This window comes from Acomys russatus, chromosome 7, assembly GCF_903995435.1.
Source record: "Acomys russatus chromosome 7, mAcoRus1.1, whole genome shotgun sequence".
NCBI lineage: Eukaryota > Metazoa > Chordata > Mammalia > Rodentia > Muridae > Acomys > Acomys russatus.
In genome coordinates, this window is record NC_067143.1 from 58113801 (window position 1) to 58136290 (window position 22490).

Genomic DNA, 22490 nt, shown 5'->3' on the forward strand with positions numbered 1-22490 from the left:
GAATAAAGTGGGGCAGGATAGGGAGAAAGGGCTATGGGAGAAATATAGTGAGTGACAGCTAAATTTAACAAGCATTTGAAAGGTAACATGGTAACTTAAAACAGCAGAAACTTCAATATATATATATATGCACACATACAAATATGGAATATATACTAAGATTTTATTTAAATATATATGTATATATTTATATGTGTATGATCTAAGTGAAAGCAGCAAATAATGGAAGAAAGACAGAGTCCCAGCTGGATCTCTGTCACCAAAAGAAGCTTTGATTGCTGGAACTGGGTTACATCTAATTATGTTGCTAGATAAAGGAACCGAATGGGGATCCTCAGATAACCTGAGACTATGGGTTATTCTCCACAAACCGACAGCAAAGTCGCATTGCTGAAGACAACATGTTCACAGCACATTGGATAGGGAGATATTCAGCCAGTGCCTACATAGAACTGTCACTCCTATGTTCCAGCATCTTTCATAGAGCAAGATACTCTGGGTGCTCTTAAAAATGTAAACACCAAGCCAGCCACAAAACCTTTATCGACAAGGATGTCTGCACAAAGCTTATATGAGTAACTATCCAACAACTGATTTTACTTAAGGCCCACTCCTTGATAAGAAACCCCATAACTGGCATCACTCAGGGTGACCAAGAATCTGAGACTATATAGCTCAGGGACCTAGGGCAAAGCCAAATAATACTGGTCCTGAAAAAGAAAGAAAATGTAATGATATTCTGCTTTACTCATAGATCAGTGCCTTGTCCAGGTGTCGTAAGAGAAGCTTCCTCCTGAAGCAGATGGAAGCAAATATAGACACCCACAGGCAGACATTATGCAGAAGTAAGAGAACTTGGAATACTTAGCCCCAAATGTGATGTCTCCATCAAATCCCTCTCTTCAGAACCCTGCAGAAGAGGAGGCAGAAAGATCATAAAAGCCAGGGTGATGGAGGACACCAGGAAAATAAGGTCCTTTTAATGAACATGAGCAAATCTCATCACAGAGACTGAAGCAGCACACACAGGGCCTGCAGTGTCTATACAGGGTCCTCTGTATATCTTATGGCTTCCAGTTCAGTGATTTTTATGAGATTCCTCAGTGTGATTCTTGTCCCTTCTCTTGGGTTCTTTCCCAGAGTTCCTCATCTTGAACTCCAAAGAGAGAGTTTCTGTGTTATCTCATTATATTTTCCTTTGTTATGTTTTTAAAAATGAGTGAAAGAATGGGTAAAAAACTAGCCACTGGGTTTTCTCCAATAGAATAACATAGCATAAAAATCACCTCAGGACTGGCTTCTTATTCAGGAGAAGCTGAGCAACATATAATAGATTCCATTATATGTTTCTTAGTTTGTCTTATTTGGTTATAGCTTGGTGTTTTGTTTGTTTTCTCTCTGGGTATAGTTTTATGTTGTTTTCTTTGTTTGGGGGGCTGTTTTTTGGTATGTGTGTTTTGCTTGTTTTTAGGGAGTGTGAGAGGTTCTGGAAGGACATGAGTAGGGGAAGAATATTATCTATCTATCTATCTATCTATCTATCTACCTATCTATCTATCTATCTAAAAACTGTTTCAAATAATAACACTAAAGTAAAAATCTGGCATAGATTTAGAATACAATATAATCAATAAATGTGCAAAAATGCAATGTTGAAAATATAATGAATTATAGATTCTCTCTCAAAAACTTTCATGTGAGATAATTTTTATCACATGGTTTGAGGAACTATCTGATGGATGTATGTTAGTTCTTACATAAAAGGAAAGTGCCAGTGGAAATTTATAGACTCCTAGGAAAGTACTAGTGTGTGTGAAATGAACTGTTCAGTACTCACTGGGAGTGATGTAATGATCCCTGATTATTTGAATTCTCACTGGAATCCAGAGCCTCAGCAGGGACTTATCCTCGGTGACAAACTATGATAGTAGAGACAGCTTTGCAGCTATAAAATCATAATGGCTTTGAACATCTTACTTTGCATGAATTCTTGATTGAAGAGGTAAGCTTTGAGATTAGTGGGTAAATCTAGTTTACTGATTTGACTTTTATCTTTGGAGAATACTTTATTTTTAAAACAATGCGTCTAAATGTATAAGCTCTTATGGACACAAGTCAGGTAAACTAAGGCAATAAACTAGACCAAAAATTGACTGAATCAACTTCTATTTTTATATTCAAACTCCTGTGGATAACCAGATGACCTCCATTGTTAAAGATTTCTTATTTATTTATTTATGAATCCAGAACCCAGCATGATCTTTAATCGTATAGGAACTTACTATTCAGGAAAATGAGATCACTATCTTTGAAATGCTCTGATGGAATATTGGTAGTGTCTTGTAGAAATACTTGCTTTGCTTATTGGCTGAATTTTCTAGTATCAGAAGCACCAAATATTTTAGACAAATAGAAAGTATAATGTCAAAAATATTGAGGTAAGAGTGCATGTAGCCCTGAGCTGGATGAGACCATGTAAAAAAAATCTTAATTTTTTTTTGCATTGAGTATTCATTCACCATTGCACTATGTAGAATACCAGCTGATTTCATTCCATCAAACTTCAGTCAGAAAACTCGGAATTTTTTTTATGTTTCAAGTTTTAATAAGAAAATTTATCTTGATGTGGCCTTGCTTCACTAATATACAATATGATTTGTGAGCTATTCTTTCGTGTATTCAACCACATAGATGTAAGTCCAAATTTTTGTGTGCTCTGATCTTCACTGTAACTCTTTCATAAATGGTATTGACTTAAAGGTTAGAGGAGTTCAGCTTTCCTGAATCTCATATTCCCATTCTTGGCTTCTCATGAAGTCATAAGATATTTACTGATAATCAAACTATACATTCTCAATGAAATAAAAACAATAAAGGTGATGAATACTATCTCTTAGAAATGAAAGGAGTATACTTAAAATTCTTTGTCTCATCCTGGTTCTTAGTGACCACTCAGTAAAGGTTACCCATCATTTAAGTTTTCTTCACACTATTTTGTGGTTTTATAGTTTAACTCTTGAGATATTTAAAATTTCTGACACTTACATAAGTTCATTTTAAAACTTTGGATATAAAACCACATAGGTATATTTTACAATATACAAATTTTAAAATAAAAGATATATTAATTGATATAAATTTTCTAGCATTCATGTTTAAAATTGGAAGTCACAAGAATTGAGCATAAATATATGTACACCAAGAGTCCTGAGTAAAATGTTGTCAAATTCTCTTTGAATGATTTATTTATTTTCTCATGTTTCAATGATAATGTCATGTCTGAGTTAGTGAAAATGATGGAATTTATTTATAAATTTTTTCTTATAATGTCCTTATCACAGCCTTGATCTGGCAGAAGTTATACTGTCCCATGGCTTTTCTGGAGGATGGGAACCACACTGCAGTGACAGAGTTCATTTTTATTTGGATTAACTAATGACCCAGTCCTTAGAATTGTCCTCTTCACCATCATCCTGTGCATCTACCTGGTGACTGTGTCTGGGAACCTCAGCACCATCCTTCTCATCAGAGTCTCTTCCCAGCTCCATCACCCCATGTACTTTTTTCTCAGCCACTTGGCTTTTGCAGACATAGGTTACTCATCTTCTGTCACACCCAATATGCTTGTCAACTTCCTGGTGGAGAAAAACACCATCTCCTACCATGGATGTGGCATCCAACTTGGTTCAGCTGCTTTCTGTGGGGGACTTGAATGCTTCCTTCTGGCTGCCATGGCTTATGATCGCTTCGTGGCAATTTGCAACCCACTGCTGTATTCCACCAAAATGTCCACACAAGTCTATATCCAGTTGCTCCTAGTGGCTTACATAGGTGGCTTTCTTGATGGCTGTTCTTTTACTGTTTGCTTCTATTCGTTAGTCTTCTGTGGAGCCAATGAAATCAATCACTTTTTCTGTGATTTGGCTCCATTATTAAAATTATCGTGTTCTGATATCAGTATCACTGTAGCGGTTCTCTCATTTTCAGTTGGATTTGTTCTTGTGGTGACAGTGTTTGTCATAAGCGTCTCTTACACCTACATCCTCGTCACCATCCTGAAGACGCGCTCCGCTGAGGGTCGACAGAAAGCCTTCTCCACCTGCACCTCCCACCTCACTGCGGTCACTTTATTTTATGGGGACCATCACATTCATCTATGTGATGCCCAAGTCCAGCTACTCCATGGAACAGAACAAGGTGGTGTCTGTGTTCTACATGGTGGTGATTCCCATGTTGAACCCTCTCATCTACAGCCTAAGGAATAATGAGATTAAGGGCGCTCTGAAGAGACATCTTGGTAGGAAAATATTTACTTAGAGATATCTGTTATGTTGTAGCTACTGATATAGCAATTATGTCTCATAGGTTTAGTAATAAACTAAAGTTGACTGTCTGTGATAAAAATCTGTTAATATGTTATTATGAAACCAGAAGAATTATACATTAAAATTCAAATTTCAGATTACAGAAGAAATAGCATTGCCATAGTAAATTACTATAAATAAAAATAAAACTTTACTAATAGTATAAATTTAATCATATAAAATATAATCTGACCCTATAAGCATATACAGGGGGAGGTAATCCCCCTCAGGAACAGTCATAGGGGAGGGGAATAATGGGAAAATGGGAAGGAGGGAAGAATGGGAGGATACAAGGGATGGGATAAACATTGAGATGTAACAAGAATAAATTAATTTTAAAAATTATAAATATATATATATATAATCTGCTGAAATAATTTGACATTATTTTCATATTATTTTAAATACTTTGTAGTCAACTTTGTTTCAGATTACATCTTAGCAATCCATAAAGTCCATGTATTTTTTAAATGTCTGTTCCCTAGTGCTGTTAGGAGGGGTTAGAATCAGAGAACTTGAGCCTAGTAGGCTATCTTAACTTTATTAGAGACATGGCATGAAGGAGAGTGTCACTCATAATGTTCTTTGTCCCTTTTCTGCAATGACCATAAAGGAGGTGTTTTGCTCCAGCATGTGTTTCATCATCAATGAATTCACTTCACAATGAACTGTGGCTTCATAAACTTTTTCCTTAGAGTAAATTTCCATTGTCAGTTCTGGTTAATTCACTCAGCTATTTTTTTCTAGGAACAGAAACCTTAATATTATCTCTCACAGTGTTTCTGGGTATGTCTGCTTCGACACCATTTCATCCTGAGATAAACCTTATGACTATAGTTATCTCTGCACACAGTAAGAGAAATGATAGAGAGATACTAGGGGGTAAAATTGGTGGAAATGTTCTTTTCATATAAATGTTGTATGAGATATGGATTTTGTGTACCTACAAAAAACTGATGTGTGCTATAATCCTGTGGCACTGGCCTGATATGACATCCATACAAAAGAGCAGGAAATCCATATCTCATTAATCTGAATTATTGTCAAGAGCAAAGGGTCAGTTCCTATGTTAGAATACCATGGAAAGCAAGCAAACACACAACAGAAATGATTTCCCAGAAGAGAGTCAAGTTCTTAAGTTCAATAGTGAGACTGTGAAGAGGACAGTTTCAGGAAGACTTCATGGTCAAGCCCCTCATCCTTATGTGCACAAGGGAGCAGACCTGGCTACACCTCCTTTAAATCCAACTGGCGTTAGGACAGATGTAATCAGCCTTTAGTTGTGAATGATGATCACATTTTCTTCCCTTTTCTCTTCACTTTGGTGTTTCAGAAATAAATTCTATCTTATTGATGATAGAACAAAAGACATTTATATTTTTATTTATCCACTCATTTTCATACATTCCAGATGGTGTCCAGTGATCTTACATTTTAAATGTTAGTTTTGTGGAAAGGGTTATAAATAAAAACTGACAAGGTTGGGATTTATCCTCTAATATCACATCTTCACCAATAAATAGAGACCTCTATAGACAATTGATTTTTGACAAAGAAGCCAAAGCCATATAATGGACAGCATCTTCAACAAATGGTGCTGCTCTAACTGGACGTCTACATGTAGAAAAAACCCAAACAGACCCTTATTCATCACCCTGCACAGAACTAAAGTACATGTGGATTAAAGATTTCAACATAAAACCAGACACACTAAATTTGCTAGAAGAAATCGTGGGGATGAGCCTTGAAGTCATTGGCACAGGAGACAACTTCTTAATGGGACCTCATGAAACTAAAAAGCTGCCATAAGACGAAGGACACTATCAACAGAAAAAAACAGCCTACAGACTGGGTAAAGCTCTTCACCAACGCTGCATCTGACTGAGAGCTAATATCCAAATTAGATAAAGAGCACAAGAAATAAAACACCAAACCCCCAAATAATTCAGTTAGAAATGGGGTACAGAATTAAGTAGAGAATTCTCAACAAAGAAATATCGAGTGGCCTAGAAACACCTGAAGAAGTGTTCAATATCCCTAGTCATCAGGGAAATGCACATCAAAACAACTCTGAAATTCCATCTTAAACCCCTCAGAATGGCTAAGATAAAAAACTCAAGTGACAACACATGATGGCCAGGATATGTATAAAGGGGAACATTCCTTCATTGCTGGTGGGAGTGCAAACTTGCACAACCAATTTGGAAATCAAGTTGGTGCTTTCTTAGAAAATTAGGACTAGTGCTAACTCAAGACATAGCTATACAATTCCTGGGCATATGGCCCACCATACAACTAGGAGGGAGGGGGCTATGACAAAGATGTAAAGTGAATAATTAAGGGGAAATAAAGATCCTACAAGCAAATGTACACAGACTTATGCAAATGTTTTAGTTCAATAAAGCAGTGGGTTGCAGATTGCCACACAGCAATCATAAGCGTTGGTAGACAGAAAGAAGCTTTCTACTGACTTAAAGAAAGCTACTGAGCCAAACTGGGTGCCACATCCAACGTAGAAAATGGTATTTCTCTCCATCAGGAAACTGACACGCACACTGGGAATGACAAAAGATGAGGTGCATATGTCAACAGAAGCCACGTGAGAGGAAAAAGTTCATGTGGTGATGGAACTAGGAAGAGACTGATAAGAAGGATGGTGCTGAGATTCCTGGACACAGTCTCCAGTTAGATGCCCAGGACGATGGTGAAGAGGACAACTCTAAAGACTGGGGCATCTGTTAAGCTAAATAAAATGAACTCTGTCACTGCAGTGTGGTTCCTATTCCTCCAGGAAAGCCATGAGACAGTGTAGCTACTGCCAGATCATGGCTGTGATGGAAATGGTATAGGAATGAATTTATAAACACATGGCTGCCTTTTTATTAGTACATAAATAGAAGTTATTAAAAATATATCATTCAAAATGGATGATTTTTCATTCACATTTAGTTAGTGAACAAAGTTTGTGTTTCCACAATATATTTGTCATGAAATCAAATTATATCAAAGCTACTGAAGTTATCAGCAATTTTTCCTTGAGCCCTAAGCTCACATGCCATTAGAGACCACGCGGGTTTCAAGTCTTCTTGAAGTGTTTGGATGAACAAAAAAACTTTGAGGGCTAGGTTCTATGCCTAATTATTCACAAGAATTTGACTTAAAAATAAGTTGTTTCAGTTATATTTTTATTATAACTGACTCATTTCTCAAATACAACATATATATTGAGAAATATATATATATATACATACATACATGCACATACATACATACATACATACATACATTATCAAAAAACAAAGATCTTTCAATGGTAGAATGAAGTCAAAACAGCCACCTTTTGAAATAAGGATTAATTTTAAACTAGGAAGTCAAAATAATTAAACATGATGTCATAGTTTCCTAGTTATGTCTTACAATCATTGTTTACCATTGAAATTAATTCTCTGAAGAATCTTGGCATTAAAACATGACATAAAACCTTCAAAGACTATTCCCTTAGATAAAAATTGTTCATTCACATGAACACAATTTTCAAGGAGTCAATCTGATTTACTTTGGTGAGAATTTATACACCTTCATTTGATAATTATTACAGGTATATGATAAATTATCTCAGGTAAATGTTGGTTCTAGGTCCATTTTGTATTCCTTTTAGTGCATACTAAGTCAATTTCCACTAATTAAAAGAGACAACATTAGCTTCATTCATTCAATATCTTTTCATTTGTATAAGTATTTTTTTTAGTTAGTGAAGTAATACACTTTATTAGATACCTTGATGAGTATGAAATTGGAGGAGATGTAAATTTTATTTTCAAATAACAGTTATTTAAAACAAGCATAATTCTTACAAAAAGCTATAAAATATTATTATAAAGAAAACTTTAAAGAAAGAAAACTTATGCCTTGCTTTCAAGTAAGAACTGATACCTCAAAATTCGTGCTGCAAACAGTGGTAGAGCCTTGTGTGACTTGAATGTCCTCACAACTGTCAGTCCTGGTATTAGGTTTTCAGTGACACCTGTACCAACCTCTCACACATGACCTAGGTTTCTGTTGTTGATTTTTGCTTTACCAACAGTATTGAACGTCTTCTGATAGTCTAAATAACTTACCTTTTAATTTTTTTGTAAACATCCCATATTAGAAGATAAATTTCATCCTTACCAGTTTTCATTTTATAGCCCTATTCTCTGAACTAAACTAATATTTACAATGTGAGATCACTGGACACAATTCTGGAATGTATGAAAATGTAAATGGATGAACAAAACCATCAATGTCTTTTGTTCCATGAGAAATAAGACGGAATTTGTTTCTGAAACATTAAAGTGAACAGAAAAAGGAGAAAAATGTGATCATCATCAACAACTTAAGGTTGATTACATCTCTCTTAAAAGCAGTCAGATTTCAAAGGAGATGTAGCCAGGTCTTCTGCCTTGTGCACATGAAGATGAGGGGCTTAACCATAAAGTGTCCCTAAAAATATCCTCTTCACAGCCTCACCTCTTGATCTTATGAACTTGGCTCTCTTCTGGGAAATCATTTTTGTTGTGTGTTTGCTTGCTTTCCATGGTCTTTTCAAGCTGAAGAATGGCACTCAGTTTAACAGGAACTCATCCTTTGCTCGTGACAATAACTCAGATTAATGAGAGATGGATTTCCTGCTCTTTTGTATGGATGTCGCATCAGGCCAGTGCCACAGGCTTGGACCACACATCAGATCTTTATGGGTACACAAAATCTATATCCCATAGAGCATTTCTATAGAAAGAACATTTCCACCAATTTTACCCTCTCCTATCTCTCTATCATTTCTCTTACAATGTGCATAGATGACAGTCGTCGTCAGGCTTATCTCAGGATAAGACAGCATTGTACCAGTCATACCCTGAAGCACTGTGATAGGTAATCTTTCTGTTTCTAGAACCAAGAGCTGAGGAAATCAACTGGCATGGAAGAAAAAAGTTTACTATTACGATGAAGCTTTTTGAGGCCTCATTCTCATTGAATTCATTGACATGTGCCTGTGTTTGTATACCACCAAAGGAACACATAGTGGAGCAAAACTCCTCATTTTGTTTTCCATAAAGAGAAGACACAAAGAACATTGTGAGAGCCACTCTATGCTTTCTGCCATGTCTCCAGTAAACTAAAGATCTCCCAGTAGGCTCAAAGTCTCTGATTCCTGCACTTCCCAACAACACTAGGGAACATATGTTAACCAAATACATGACTTTGGAGACAGTTAAGATGCAATCTGGAAAAGAGTTAGCTATGAAGTATTTAAAAGAATATGAATTCTGCCAAGTGGAAAATCTTGGATGCAGGCAGATTCAAAGGCCAAACTCTGCCAAGACAGAGTAGGCAAGTCCTCAATAGTTCCTGCCTCATAAATATATCTCTCAGTTATATTGGTCCAGAAGGGTGAAGATGATGCTCCAACATTATAGAGAGTTTTGGGTGACTATTCATACAGCAAACTGTCTCTGTCATCTTCTCATTTGGGAAGCCACTATGCTGTACTTCGGCTATACTCAGGTAACTAATTTTAATTCCTTCTCAAATCTCTGATGGGTTTGAAGACCAGGTAGTTTAGTTTTACAATGATGCTAAGTTGCTTAGGGGTTAAGATTGTTTTAGGTCTAGATAGTTATCTGAAGTTGATAGTGATAAGATATAAAAGATATTGATTTACATTCAGAATTATAGATGCAACAAGATAGGATAGATGTTTCCTTCAAGGCTGCCAAATACAAATAGCCAAAACACTATGAATGTAACATTTGTATAATTCCTGATTATTTTGTGCTTCTTCTTGCTGCAGATAGTTTATTGTATATATGTATATTAATATAAATGTATATGTAAAAAATAAAATAATACTTCATAATGAAAAAGAAAATAACTTCAAAATACTTTCAGCAGATTATATTTCATATGATTCAATGTATACTTTAATTAAATTAATTTTAATTTAAAGTTACTCAGTATGACCCTGTTATTTCTTCTGTAATCTGAAAACTGAAATCTAATATATAATATATATTGCTATGCTCCTCATTTTCTAAGAATATACCCACAGACTTCATCAATCACAGACACTCAACTTCCTTTTATTACTAATTTGTGAGACACTACTGCTATATCAATTGTCACAACATCACAGATGTCTCTAAGGAAACATTTTCCTAGCAAGGTGCCTCCTCAGAGCACCCTTAATCTCATTATTCCTGAGGCTGTAGATGAGGGGGTTCAACAAGGGGACCACTACCATATAGAACAAAGACACTACCTTGTTCTGATCTGTGGAGTAGCTTGACTTGGGCATGACATAAATGAATGTGACAGTCCCATAGTAGAGAGTGACCGCAGTGAGGTGGGAGGTGCAGGTGGAGAAGGCCTTCTGTCGACCCTCGGTGGAGCGCATCTTCAGGATGGTGACGAGGATGTAGGTGTAAGAGATGCCTATGACAAACACTGTCACCACAATAACGAACCCAACTGTAAATGAGAGAACTGCTACAGTGAAACTGACATTGGAACACGATAATTTTAATAATGGAGCCAAGTCACAGAAAAAGTGATTGATTTCATTGGGTCCACAGAAGACCAATGGATAGAAACAAACAATAAAAGAACAGCCATCAAGAAAACTACCAATGTAAACCAGTAGGAGCAACTGGACATAGACTTGTGTGGACATTTTTGTGGAATAAAGCAGTGGGTTGCAAATTGCCACAAAGCGATCATAAGCCATGGCAGCCAGAAGGAAACATTCAAGTCCCCCACAGAAAGCAGCTGAACCAAGCTGGATGGCACATCCATGGTAGGAGATCGTGTTTCTTTCCACCAGGAAGGACACAAGCATATTTGGTATGACAGAAGATGAGGTGCCTATGTCAGCAAAAGCCAAGTGGCTGAGAAAAAAGTACATGGGGTGATGGAGCTGGGAAGAGACTCTGATGAGAAGGATGGTGCTGAGGTTCCCAGACACAGTCACCAGGTAGATGCACAGGATGATGGTGAAGAGGAAAACTCTAAGGATGGGGTCATCTGTTAAGCCCAATAAAATGAACTCTGTCACTGCAGTGTGGTTTTCATTCTCCAGGAAAGCCATGGGACAGTGTAGCTGCTGCCAGATCAAGGCTGTGATGGGGACATTGTAGGAAGACCATTTATAAATAGATGCCCTCATTTTTATTAACTCAAACAGGAGGTCATCATTGAAACATGAGAAAATAAATATATCATTCAAAGAGAATTTGACAGTTTAATCTGCTAACACTTTTGTTGGGAGTTTTGGTGTATATACATTTATGCTTATTTAATGTAATTTAGAATTTTAAACACAAATTCTAGAAAACTTCCATCAAATACTGTATCTTTTATTTTTTATTCATATGTTGTAAAATACACCAAAAAAGCTTTATCTCTAATTTTAATAAGGACAACTTATAGAGTGTCAGAAGTTTTAAATATCATCAGAGGTAAAATATGTTACCAAGCAATAATGTGAAGAAAATGTAAATAACAGTTAACCTTCTGCCATTAAGCACCAGGAAAGTTGTTTTGTTTCCATGAGGTAATACTGAACACTTTCTTATTATTTTTATTTTTCATTATTGGGTAAGTATTAAAACTACATAAGAAGTCTAGGATGACATGAACCTCCAGCCCACTAAACTTTATCTAGCCTTCATGTAAATGCTATTTATGAAAGAGTCACAGTGAAGTTCAGAGCACATATCCATTTGGGACATATAGCTGGGTAGTTCTTCAGCTATGTGGTTAATACACAAAAGATGAGCTTTCTTAGTACACAGTCTGTTAGTTAAGCAAGGCCACATCAAGATAAATTTGCTTATTAGCTTGAAAACGTAGCAAAAAAATATCTGTTCTTTCTGACCAGAGTATGGTAGAACGAAATCACATGGTTTCCAACACTGTGAAACTGGAAGTAAATACTCAAACTAAAAGCTAAGAAATTTACACAGGCTCATCTAGCTCAAGGCAATGTGTGCTTTTACCTCAATATTTTTGACATTATACCTTCTGTTCATCTAAAACATCTGGTGCCTGTGAGAGTAGACCATTCAGTCAATAAACAAAGCACATATTTCCCTTATACGTTACCAACAATGCTCCATCAAAGCATTTCAAGGATAGTGACCTCATTTGCCTAAGCAGAAAGTTTCTATACAGTTAGAGATCATGCTGGGTTCTAGATTTACCAATAGGTAGGTAAATAATAAGCCTTTAACACTGAAGGTTACCTGGATATCCACAGGAATTCTAATGTGAAAATAGAAGTTGATTCAGGTAGTTTTTGTTCTGCTTTTTTGACCTTATTTTACCTGACTTGCGTGCCCACTAAAATTTATACATTTAGATAGACTGATTTAAAAATAAAGTATTCTCCAATGATAAAGCTCAGATCAGTAAGCCAGATCTACTCATTAATCTTAAAACTTACGTCTTCAAACAAAAATTCATTGAAAAGCAACAAGTTCAAAATCATTATGACTTTATAGCTGCAAATCTGTCTCTACTGTTATTGTTTGCTCCTGAGGATGAGTCCCTGCTGAGGTTCTGGATTCCAGTGTGAATTCAAATCATCAGGGATCAATACATCACTCCCAGTGAGTACTGAGAAGTTCCTTTTACACACACAATTACCTTTTAAGGAGGCCTTTTATCTCACATGATACTTTCCTCTTATGTAAGAATTAACATGGTTCCATCTGATCATTTAAAAAGCATGTAAATAGTTTTTTTTGCGAGATAGTGTATAATTCATTATATTTTTCACATTGCATTTTTGCACATTTACTGATTTCATGGTTTGTGACAGAATATAATTAACTGTACTGTTCCTGATGACCTGTGTGTTAGTGGACATTGTTTTAAGTTATTTTCCCAATGCTAAATATTTCACACGATAGTTTTTGAACATTGGCTTATGATCGTGATTTCATTGTTCTCTCTTTCTGTAGCAACACTTTTACTATTGTAAAAAAACTGGACAAAACCAAGTGAGAGAGGAAAGAATTTAATTGGCTTATATTTCAATATCATGGTCCATCACTGAAGTAGGAAGTCAAAGACAAAACATGGAGGCAGGTCCTGAAGCAGAGTGCATGGATAACTGGGCTTAATGGAGTGGTCCCCAAGGCTTCCTCACCTTGCTTTCTACAAGACACAAGAGTCCTGCCCAGGAGTGGCATCACCCACAGTGAGCTGGGTCTCCCCATACCCATCTGTAAATAAGAAACGTCTCATAGAAGTGCCTATTGGTCATTCCTATCAAGGCATGTTCTCAGCTGCTGCTGTCCCCTCTTCCCATATAACTTTAGCTGATTCCAAACTGACAAAAAAACATCTATCCAACATATCACTAGGCTACAGGATGACAAGAGGTTCATTTACCAAGTATAATAGCTAGCCCAGGTGGATTGAACAGAAAGGATGATAGGTTGAATCACCTCTGCCACTCCATTGAGCCAATGAAACTGGGTGAGTTGCAGGTGTTACTTCTCTGTGAATTCTTCTGTGAATTATCCATGTGCAGACATACAAGGAGTTTACTCCATAGCTGACTCTAGATCCTATGTAGCTGACAATTAGTCTGAATCACAATGATGGCATTTCAGCAACTTCTAAGACATAGCAAGTAATGCAGATCTTTGGTTTTGAGAAAGAAAATAATTTCTTTAAATTTATGGCTATGTCTGATGCATGAAGAATAAATTAGAAGAGAGCAAAGCCAAAAGAGGAAAGATATTTAGGGGATGTAGTAGGCTTGCTCATATGTGAACAGAACATACATATATAGGAGTACATATAAGCATACTCAAATTCATGTCTCAAGAGATATTTGAAATAATTGTGCTCTGAATTTACATACACAGAGGAATAAAGGGAAACATAAGAGGAAGTGGAGAAAAGTGACAGGAATGACAGAAAGAGAGAGAGAGAGAGAGAGAGAGAGAGAGAGAGAGAGAGAGAGAGAGAGATTATATTAGATGCTAAACAGAATAGAGGCAAAATTTTTTCTTCTGAAGACCTCAATCATAAAAACATGTAGCTAATTGAATAATGACCACTAAGATTATTAAGAATTATCTGTTTTAGTCAATGATCAAATGTTGATCGAATTATGTGGTCACTATATCCTAGACAGGGTTATATAGTATTAAACCTCTAAATTGTTGATTTTTTGTAAAGTAAATGTGAAAAGGGTCACCTTGAATCCTCACTGTCCGTGAAGATGCACAGAAGTGGTAGATTCATGCTGATCAGAATGTGCAAAGCTTTTGTTCTACTGTAAGAGTGAAAACAGGAGAGGGAGAGAAAGAGAAAGAGAGAAAATAGCAGAGAGAGAGAGAGAGAGAGAGAGAGAGAGAGAGAGAGAGAGAGAGAGAGAGAAAGAGAGAGAGAGAGAATTACTCTCAAGCTTCTGAATTAACACACTGATTAAATGATGTGATTTGTAACTAGAAGACAATAAATTGGGAGTAAAAGAGAATGCAGAGAGGTATAAAATAAAATAGTTAATCATTATCATGTATAAATAAATTAACTTTCTGTGGGAATATGTAAAATACTTTTACCCAACACATCATAGGATCAATTTGCACCATTAAAAATGTTTTTTTTTGGGGGGCATCAGAGATCCAGAGAATCTCCATCTGGAACACCCCAAAGCAAGAAGCTAATATAGAGTCAGAGAAGAGAACACTAATCTAATTCTTATGGATGTGCAAAGGCCCTTCCAATAGATTTCATCCAACTGAGATTTTATTCAGTAAAATCTCTCAAGCAATTCGTTTTTACATTTTGTAAAAAAAAAAAAAAATGTATTTTCTGCTTCTTTCTTTTGATTCGAAATGTTAGTTTAATACAAACCACCATGCCAGGTGCAATGGTCAAGGCCTCTATTGTGCTTGAAACAGAGATTTAATGGAAAGAAATGTTGGAAACCAAGTAACCTATTGGCAAAAATCTTTAAGCTATTTTGTCCTTCTACTAGTTTTCAATGAATGTGCCTTAAAGATAGCAGATATTGAGATTGATGTTTTTCTTACACTGTAGTGCTTCTTTTCATCCTTGGTAAATATTTAAAGTCTAATGAATCTATGCTTGAGACAGAGAAATGTTTCCTTTAGCAATTTAGATATTTACTTTTTTTCATTTATTTTCACTCAATATGCATTAAAGCCTACTAGGATTCTCAAACTGTGGGAAAATTGAAGAGGAGGGGCAGAGAACATTATTTTAACTATCTATGCCAAAATTTGAGCGCTTCATAAAAACTAGCATTAGTATGTAACAAGCACACTGAAGATTTGCATGGCTGTGCATCAGATAATGGAAGCCTGTGTTTAGTGTGGAGCTTAAAGAAGTCTTCCAGAACCACCGAACGATGCATGAGTTGGTAGCTCCAGACTAATCTGAGTGTCACCCATATGATGGGAACAGTGCATTGAGGGAAGAAGTACTGTAAGTGAGAGGGCCTTGAGGTAGCAAAGAGTATGGAGAAATTTCAGGTTTTAAAAATGATTAATTCTTAACATTAATGTGCTTATGTAGTAAGGAAAAAAAATCACGAGACACGAGAATCAACCTGCTGGACATAATAATAAATGTAGGTATCTGACAAAGCTGTCAAAACACACACTAGAGAAGAGACAATATCTTCCAAAATTGGTGCTGGAAAAATGGAATATCCATGTGAAGAATGAAATTAGACTAATATCTATTTTTCTGGGCAAAAATCAACTCCAAATGGACCAAAAACCTCAACATGAAACATGAAACTCTGAAGACAATAAAAAAATGTTGGCAGTCTCTGCAAGACATGGATATGGGAAAAACATTTCAGGATAGGTGTCTATTTGTCCATAAATTAACGTCAATAGTTGGCTGGTGGGCCCTCATAAAACTCAAAACATTCTGCACAGCAAAAGAAATCATCGTTGGGCACAGAGAAACTAAAAAATTAAAAGACAATCTCTTCAAACTATACATTTGACAGGTAATTAACAACAAGAACATACCAAGGATTTAAAAAAGAAAACAACAGTCAAGAAAACAAATCAACCACTCCCAAAATTTGGAAGATTAGAAAGGAACATAATTTACTTAAATTAATGAGATGTGAACTAAATATAAATACTAAATTTGTGTTTGAGACATAGAAATTAAAAGCTAGTGTGAGCTATGGTATTCGGCATCCACAGAAAACAAGCCTATATCTACATTAAAACACATTTATGTGTGTGTATATAGACGTATACACAGATAAGGAACCATATATCCAATCTCTCTTAGCCATTTTTTATGTCTTTGCCTCATAAAATTCACACACATATGAAAAAACTTGGAGTGAAAATATTAAGTTACATATATAACTATATATATAGATTAATGTATATAATATTATGTAATATATATCTATATGGTATTTTTTTCATGGCTGTATATGACTGGTCAGTTTAAAATACACAGTGCCAGCTGGGTGTGCTGGCACACATCTTTAATCCCAGCACTCAGGGAGGCAAAGGCAGACAGATTGCTGTGAGTTCAAGGCCTGTCTAGTCTAAAAAGTGAGTCCAGGACAGCCAAGGCTACACAGAGAAACCCTGTCTCAAAAAAACATAACAACAACAAAAACAATAAAATCCACAGTGCAGGTGAAGAGTGTGAATATACCAGCAGGAGTTGATGCTATAGCTTGGATTCCAAAGCCATGCTGGAGGCATAAGATTTTCTTTGAGAGGCCCTAATACTTAAAGCCTTGAACTGATCAGAAAAATCTCTTCACATTGAAAGATAATCTGCCTAATTCATGAGTGTTAGTTGCAAATTATCTTGCTGCACCATCCTAGGCTTACTGGCACTGGTATTGGATCAAATATGTGAAGACCACATTGTAGTCAAGTTGACTTGTTAAGTTAACCATCTTACTGCCACTATTTATTGTGAAGGAGGTCAGCCTGAAGTAGAGACACTGGCAATGAACAGTAGTTGATCAAGGTTGGTCTCAAATCTACATACTTTCTGACCAAGTAGAACCACAGAAAGGGTAGAGAGAAAATACTTTCATGCTCTTGAATTCATGAACTGATCCAAGGATGGGGGCTGTTGAGTGTAAGGAACTAAGTTTGGAGAGAAAAAAAAAAAGGTAGTCATTACTATAATGAGATTAATAAAGACTTTGAGGGAAAGCAGGGGCTCTGGCTTTTAGGTAGAATACATTGATACTGCCAGTTTCTGGATTCTACTCTCATAATTTAAAAACTTTCCTAGAGTAGCATATTATTCAGCAGTATCTCATTCTCCCCACAAGAGAATCCACTGCCACTACAGTGAGTGTTAGCATCAGAGTATCGGAACACAGATATGATACATATCTATGTGAAAGACTCATCAAAACAGATGATACTACCGAAATACAAATTAATTGTCTGCTCCACCTTGGCATTCTCCCCCCCCCAAAATGTTCTTGATTTCAACTATAGTTACTATATATATTTGAAGGTAGCAATTATTGAGACTGGACATTCACTTAAAAAATTAGTTACTAAATAATTTGTACACATTAGGCAATTACTTTCTAATATGACTACAACTGAAAAATAATTTTCAGCATATGATTTTTGTGTGGAAAAATTTTTGGTTATACATGACATTTATTAATTATAATTTAATTTGAACATGTAATTTAATTTGGGAGGTATTACTACTCATCCTGTATGTTGACTACCAAATTTCAAGTCTGGCTAAGTATATATCATAACATGTGTTCCTTTTTATACTATTATATACTATGTCATTACTATACTACATGGGACAAAATAATGATTTAGCAGATATCTTAAGAAAATGGTTTTTTACTAAGCTGTCTCTTCAGAGCATCCTTCATCTCATTACTCCTGAGGCTGTAGATGAGGGGGTTCAACATGGGGATCACCACCATGTAGAACACAGATACCACCTTGTTCTGGTCTGCGGAGTAGCTGGACTTGGGCATCACATAAATGAACGTAACGGTCCCATAGTAGAGAGTGACTGCAGTGAGGTGGGAGGTGCAGGTAGAGAAGGCCTTGTGGCGGCCCTCGGTGGAGCGCATCTTCAGGACGGTAATGAGGATATAAACATAAGATATGGCTATGACCAAAAGTGTGGTAATAGTGACTGTGCCAGCAGAAAATGAGATAACAACTCCAGAGACACTGGCGTCAGAACAGGAGAGTTCCATCAGAGGAGCAAAATCACAGAAAAAGTGATTGATTATATTTGGTCCACAGAATAGAAAAGAAAAGAAAGAAAAGGTGAAGCAGGAAGTGTTAAGAAAACCCCCTATGTAAGATCCTACAACCAATTGGATACAGACTTGCGTGGACATTTTGGTTGAATACAGCAGTGGATTACAGATTGCCATGAAGCGATCATAAGCCATCACAGCCAGAAGGAAGCATTCAGTTGTTCCAAAGAAAGCAGCTGAGCCAAGCTGGATGACACACCCAAGGTAAGAGATGGTGTTTCTCTCTACGAGGAAGTTGACAAGCATATTGGGTGTGACAGAAGATGAGTAGCCTATGTCAACAGTAGCCAAGTGACTGAGAAAAAAGTACATGGGGTGATGGAGTTGGGGAGAGGCTCTGATGAGAAGGATGGTGCTGAGGTTCCCAGACACAGTCACCAGGTAGATGCACAGGATGATGGTGAAGAGGATGACTCTAAGGACTGGATCATCTGCTAATCCCAATAAAATGAACTCTGTCACTGCAGTGTGGTTCCCATCCTTCAGGAAAGCCATGGGACAGTGTAGCTGCTGCCAGATAAAGGCTGTGATGGGGACAGTACAGGAAGGGATTTATGTGGCTGCATTTTCACTAACACATAGATAGTAGTTATGACAAAAACATATCATTCAAAACATATAATTATATTTGATACTCAGTGTTTGTATATTCCCATGTACTGAATCTTTCATAAACTTCAAAACACAATGTTAGACATTTTCTTTAAATAATGGACTTTCAATTCACATTTATGTATATAGTAAATACACAGATGGATTTAAAACTAAGCATGTTGGTGTGAGATGAAATAGTTATCATATGTACAAGAAAAATAATTTTACAAATGTAACATTTATAAATGAAGTCTTAAGTAATTTCTGGCCGGTAAGAATCTTTTCCAAATTACCTGTAGTGGCTTTAATACATTGTGTGGTGTCTACTGCCATTTCCATAATAATATTAGGGCCCTCATTGATTTAATTGTATAGTAAATAAAAATGTGTGATTTGAAAATGTTAAGCCACCTAACCTTCTATAAGAGGCACTAGAATGAGGACACACACTGCAGGCAGAGTCAATTCATTCTACCCTTTGCTCCTGTGTATGAAGAGCGGCAAGAAAATGAAGAACGCATGAGAATTTGGGAGAGGCAACATGTCCACTCCTTCGTACAAACAAGATATCCTTGGCTAGAGTCATGAGTCAAGTCTATCAGCTACCTGGTTGCCATAAGGCAATTTTTATTATGAGGACTGGGAAGAAATAAAAAAGAACTCACACTAAAACTATAAATGTGAAGACCTACTACTGTAAATTTATTAAATACTTTAAAGATGTACCAAATAAAGCATTGTTTTATCAAGTCCTTTGTACTACCAGTTTGTGGAAATAGATTATTTCTAATATATTAGTGTGTGCTCTCACCAAATCCTCTCCTGGCAGAATGATGTTTTCTAACTGAAGTACAGTGGAATGAAATAACGTGATTATCAACAGAGTTACATGGTTAAATGTAAATGAAGTGTTTACTCAGGTTCACCCAGATAGGAGCAGGCTGACGCTCACGTTTTTAATTTTTTCACCTCTGTATTTCTGTATTTGTTCATGTTTCTTGGAGCCTGTGGTGTTAGGGCATCTAGTCATTAAATAAAGTTTGTGTTTTCACAAGATGTTTGTCATGAAACCACCAAATTATGTCAAAGTTATTGAATTTGTCAGCAGTTTTTTCCTTGAGCCTTATGGCTCACATGCCACTAGAGACCATGTGTATGTCCAGTTTGCTAAGTGTTTGGGTAAATAATAAAGCTTTGAGAGCTAAGCTCTATGCTTGATTATTCACAGGAATTTTACTTAAAAACAAGTTGTTTCGGTTAATTTTTTTCTTTATTACAACTGACTTGTTTCTCAACTACAGCATATGTTTAAAAACATTTATATACATACATAAATTTTCAAAAAACAAAGTATCTATCTATGATAGAGGGAAGTCAGGGCACTCACCTTTGGAAATTAGGATTCATTTTAAAGTAAGAAGTTAAGATAATTATAACGTGACTTTATAGCCTCCTAGCTATCTCCTACCATCATTGTTTATAATTGAGAATAAGTCTCCAAAGAATCTTGGGATTCAAATGTGAATTCAAATCCCCAGGGACCATTATCTCAGGTAATGAACACCATTTTCAAGGAGTCAATCTGATTTTTTTGGTGAGAATTCATACGCTTTCATTTGATAATTATTATAGACATATGATAACAAATTATCTCAGCTAAATGTTGTTTTTCCATTTTAGTGGAAATTGAATTAGTATCCACTAATCAAAATAGACAATATTGGCTTTTTTCATTCAATATCTTTTCATTTGTGTAAGTATTTTGTAGTTACTGATGTAATACATTTCATTAGGTATCTTGAGGAATATGAGGATGAAGGAGATGTAAATTTGATTTTCAAATAACAGTTATTTAAAACAAATGTAATTCTTACAAAAATTATAAAATATTGTTATAAAGAAAACTGTAAAAAAATTAAACTTACTTGAAGGTTTTGATTTTATTTTGTTATGGAGGATGGAAGAAAGTGTTCTTTAGTTTGAAGATGCAGTCTGACTCCTGCTAATCTTAATTTTATGGGTCATCACTCTATCTTTGATGCCCCCTTGATGTAAGTGGTGACCACTGAGCACTAATCAACTTTCAAACTTCCTTTACTCAAGATCTATTTACATTGTCTGCTTCTGTAAGTACAGTAATTCCTTTTCTTTTTCTTTTTTCAAAATTTATTCACTTTACATCCTGACTGTAGGCCCCTCCCTTGTCTCTTCCTCATTCTACCATCCCTTTCTCTTCCCCCAAGTCCCCCTTTCCTAGTCTTCAGAAAGGGGGAGCCCTGCTCTCCTACCATCTGACCCCAGCATGTCATGTTCCATCAGGACTGCCTGCATCCTCTTCCTTTGTGGCCTGGTAAGGTCACCCCACCAGGGGGAGTGATCAACAAGCAGGCAAGAGACTTCCTGTCAGAGACAGCCCCTGCTTCTCATATTAGGGCACCCTTAGGGAGACTGAACTGCCTTTCAACTACATCTGAGCAGGGGATATATGTCCTCTCCACACACGGTCCTTGGTTGGCACATCAGTCTCTGCAAGCTCCCCTGGGACCAGATTTGCTGGCTCTATTGGTTTTCCTGTGGATCTCTGGTCAGTTTCCAGTACTTCTATGCCCCAACTCTTCCATAAGACTGCCTGCACTCTGCCTGAAGTTTAGCTGTGAGTCTGAGCATCTGCTTTGATCCCTAGCTGGATGGAGTCTTTCAGAAGGCATCTATGGTAGGCTCCCACCCTGTTCCCTCTCTTTAAGCACTTCTGATATCTATTCTAGTTGCCCTTCTGTGTGAGAACTAAGCATCCTCCCTAGAAGCCTCCTTGTTATTTGTCTTCTTTAGGTCTGTGGATTGTACTACGGTTATTCTGTATTGTATTGTTAATATCCACTTATAAGTGAGTATAGACCATGCATGTCTTTCTGGCTCTGGGTTACCTCTCTCAGGATGATCTTTTCTAGTTTCACCCATTTGCTTGCTAATTTCATGATGTCCTTGTTCTTGATATCTGAGTAGTAGTCCATTGTGTAATTGTAGCACAATTTCTGTATCCATTCTTTGGTTGAGAGACATCTAGGTTATTTACAGATTCTGGCTATTATGAATAAAGCTGCTATGAACATAGTTGAACAAATGTCTGTAGACTCAAATTTCTTTTTTTTTGTGTGTGTTTTTTTGTTTTTTATTATTTTTCTTTTTACATATACATTTAT

General features: G+C 36.3%; 3 protein-coding genes across 3 annotated transcripts; 1 reads left to right on the forward strand and 2 right to left on the reverse strand.

Moving 5' to 3' along the window:
- Positions 1–3370: 3370 nt before the first annotated feature.
- LOC127191848 (olfactory receptor 478-like) lies at positions 3371–4317 on the forward strand. Its single transcript, XM_051149179.1, is given in 3 exon segments — positions 3371–3418; positions 3420–4136; positions 4138–4317. Coding segments are annotated over 3 exon segments (945 nt in total).
- Positions 4318–10542: 6225 nt separating this feature from the next.
- Positions 10543–11487, reverse strand: LOC127192292 (olfactory receptor 478-like). The gene has a single exon (XM_051149616.1). The coding sequence runs from the start codon at positions 11485–11487 to the stop codon at positions 10543–10545; it is 945 nt and encodes a 314-aa protein (XP_051005573.1).
- Positions 11488–18246: 6759 nt separating this feature from the next.
- LOC127192293 (olfactory receptor 502-like) lies at positions 18247–19192 on the reverse strand. The gene has a single exon (XM_051149617.1). It carries the CDS (start codon positions 19189–19191, stop codon positions 18247–18249), a length of 945 nt encoding a protein of 314 aa, XP_051005574.1. The 5' UTR covers position 19192.
- Between the last annotated feature and the right edge of the window lie 3298 nt (positions 19193–22490).

Excerpts from the sequence above, each read along its gene's own strand:
- LOC127192292 (XM_051149616.1), bottom strand. The coding sequence starts at position 11,487 with ATGGCTTTCCTGGAGAATGAAAACCACACTGCAGTGACAGAGTTCATT.
- LOC127192293 (XM_051149617.1), bottom strand. The coding sequence starts at position 19,191 with ATGGCTTTCCTGAAGGATGGGAACCACACTGCAGTGACAGAGTTCATT.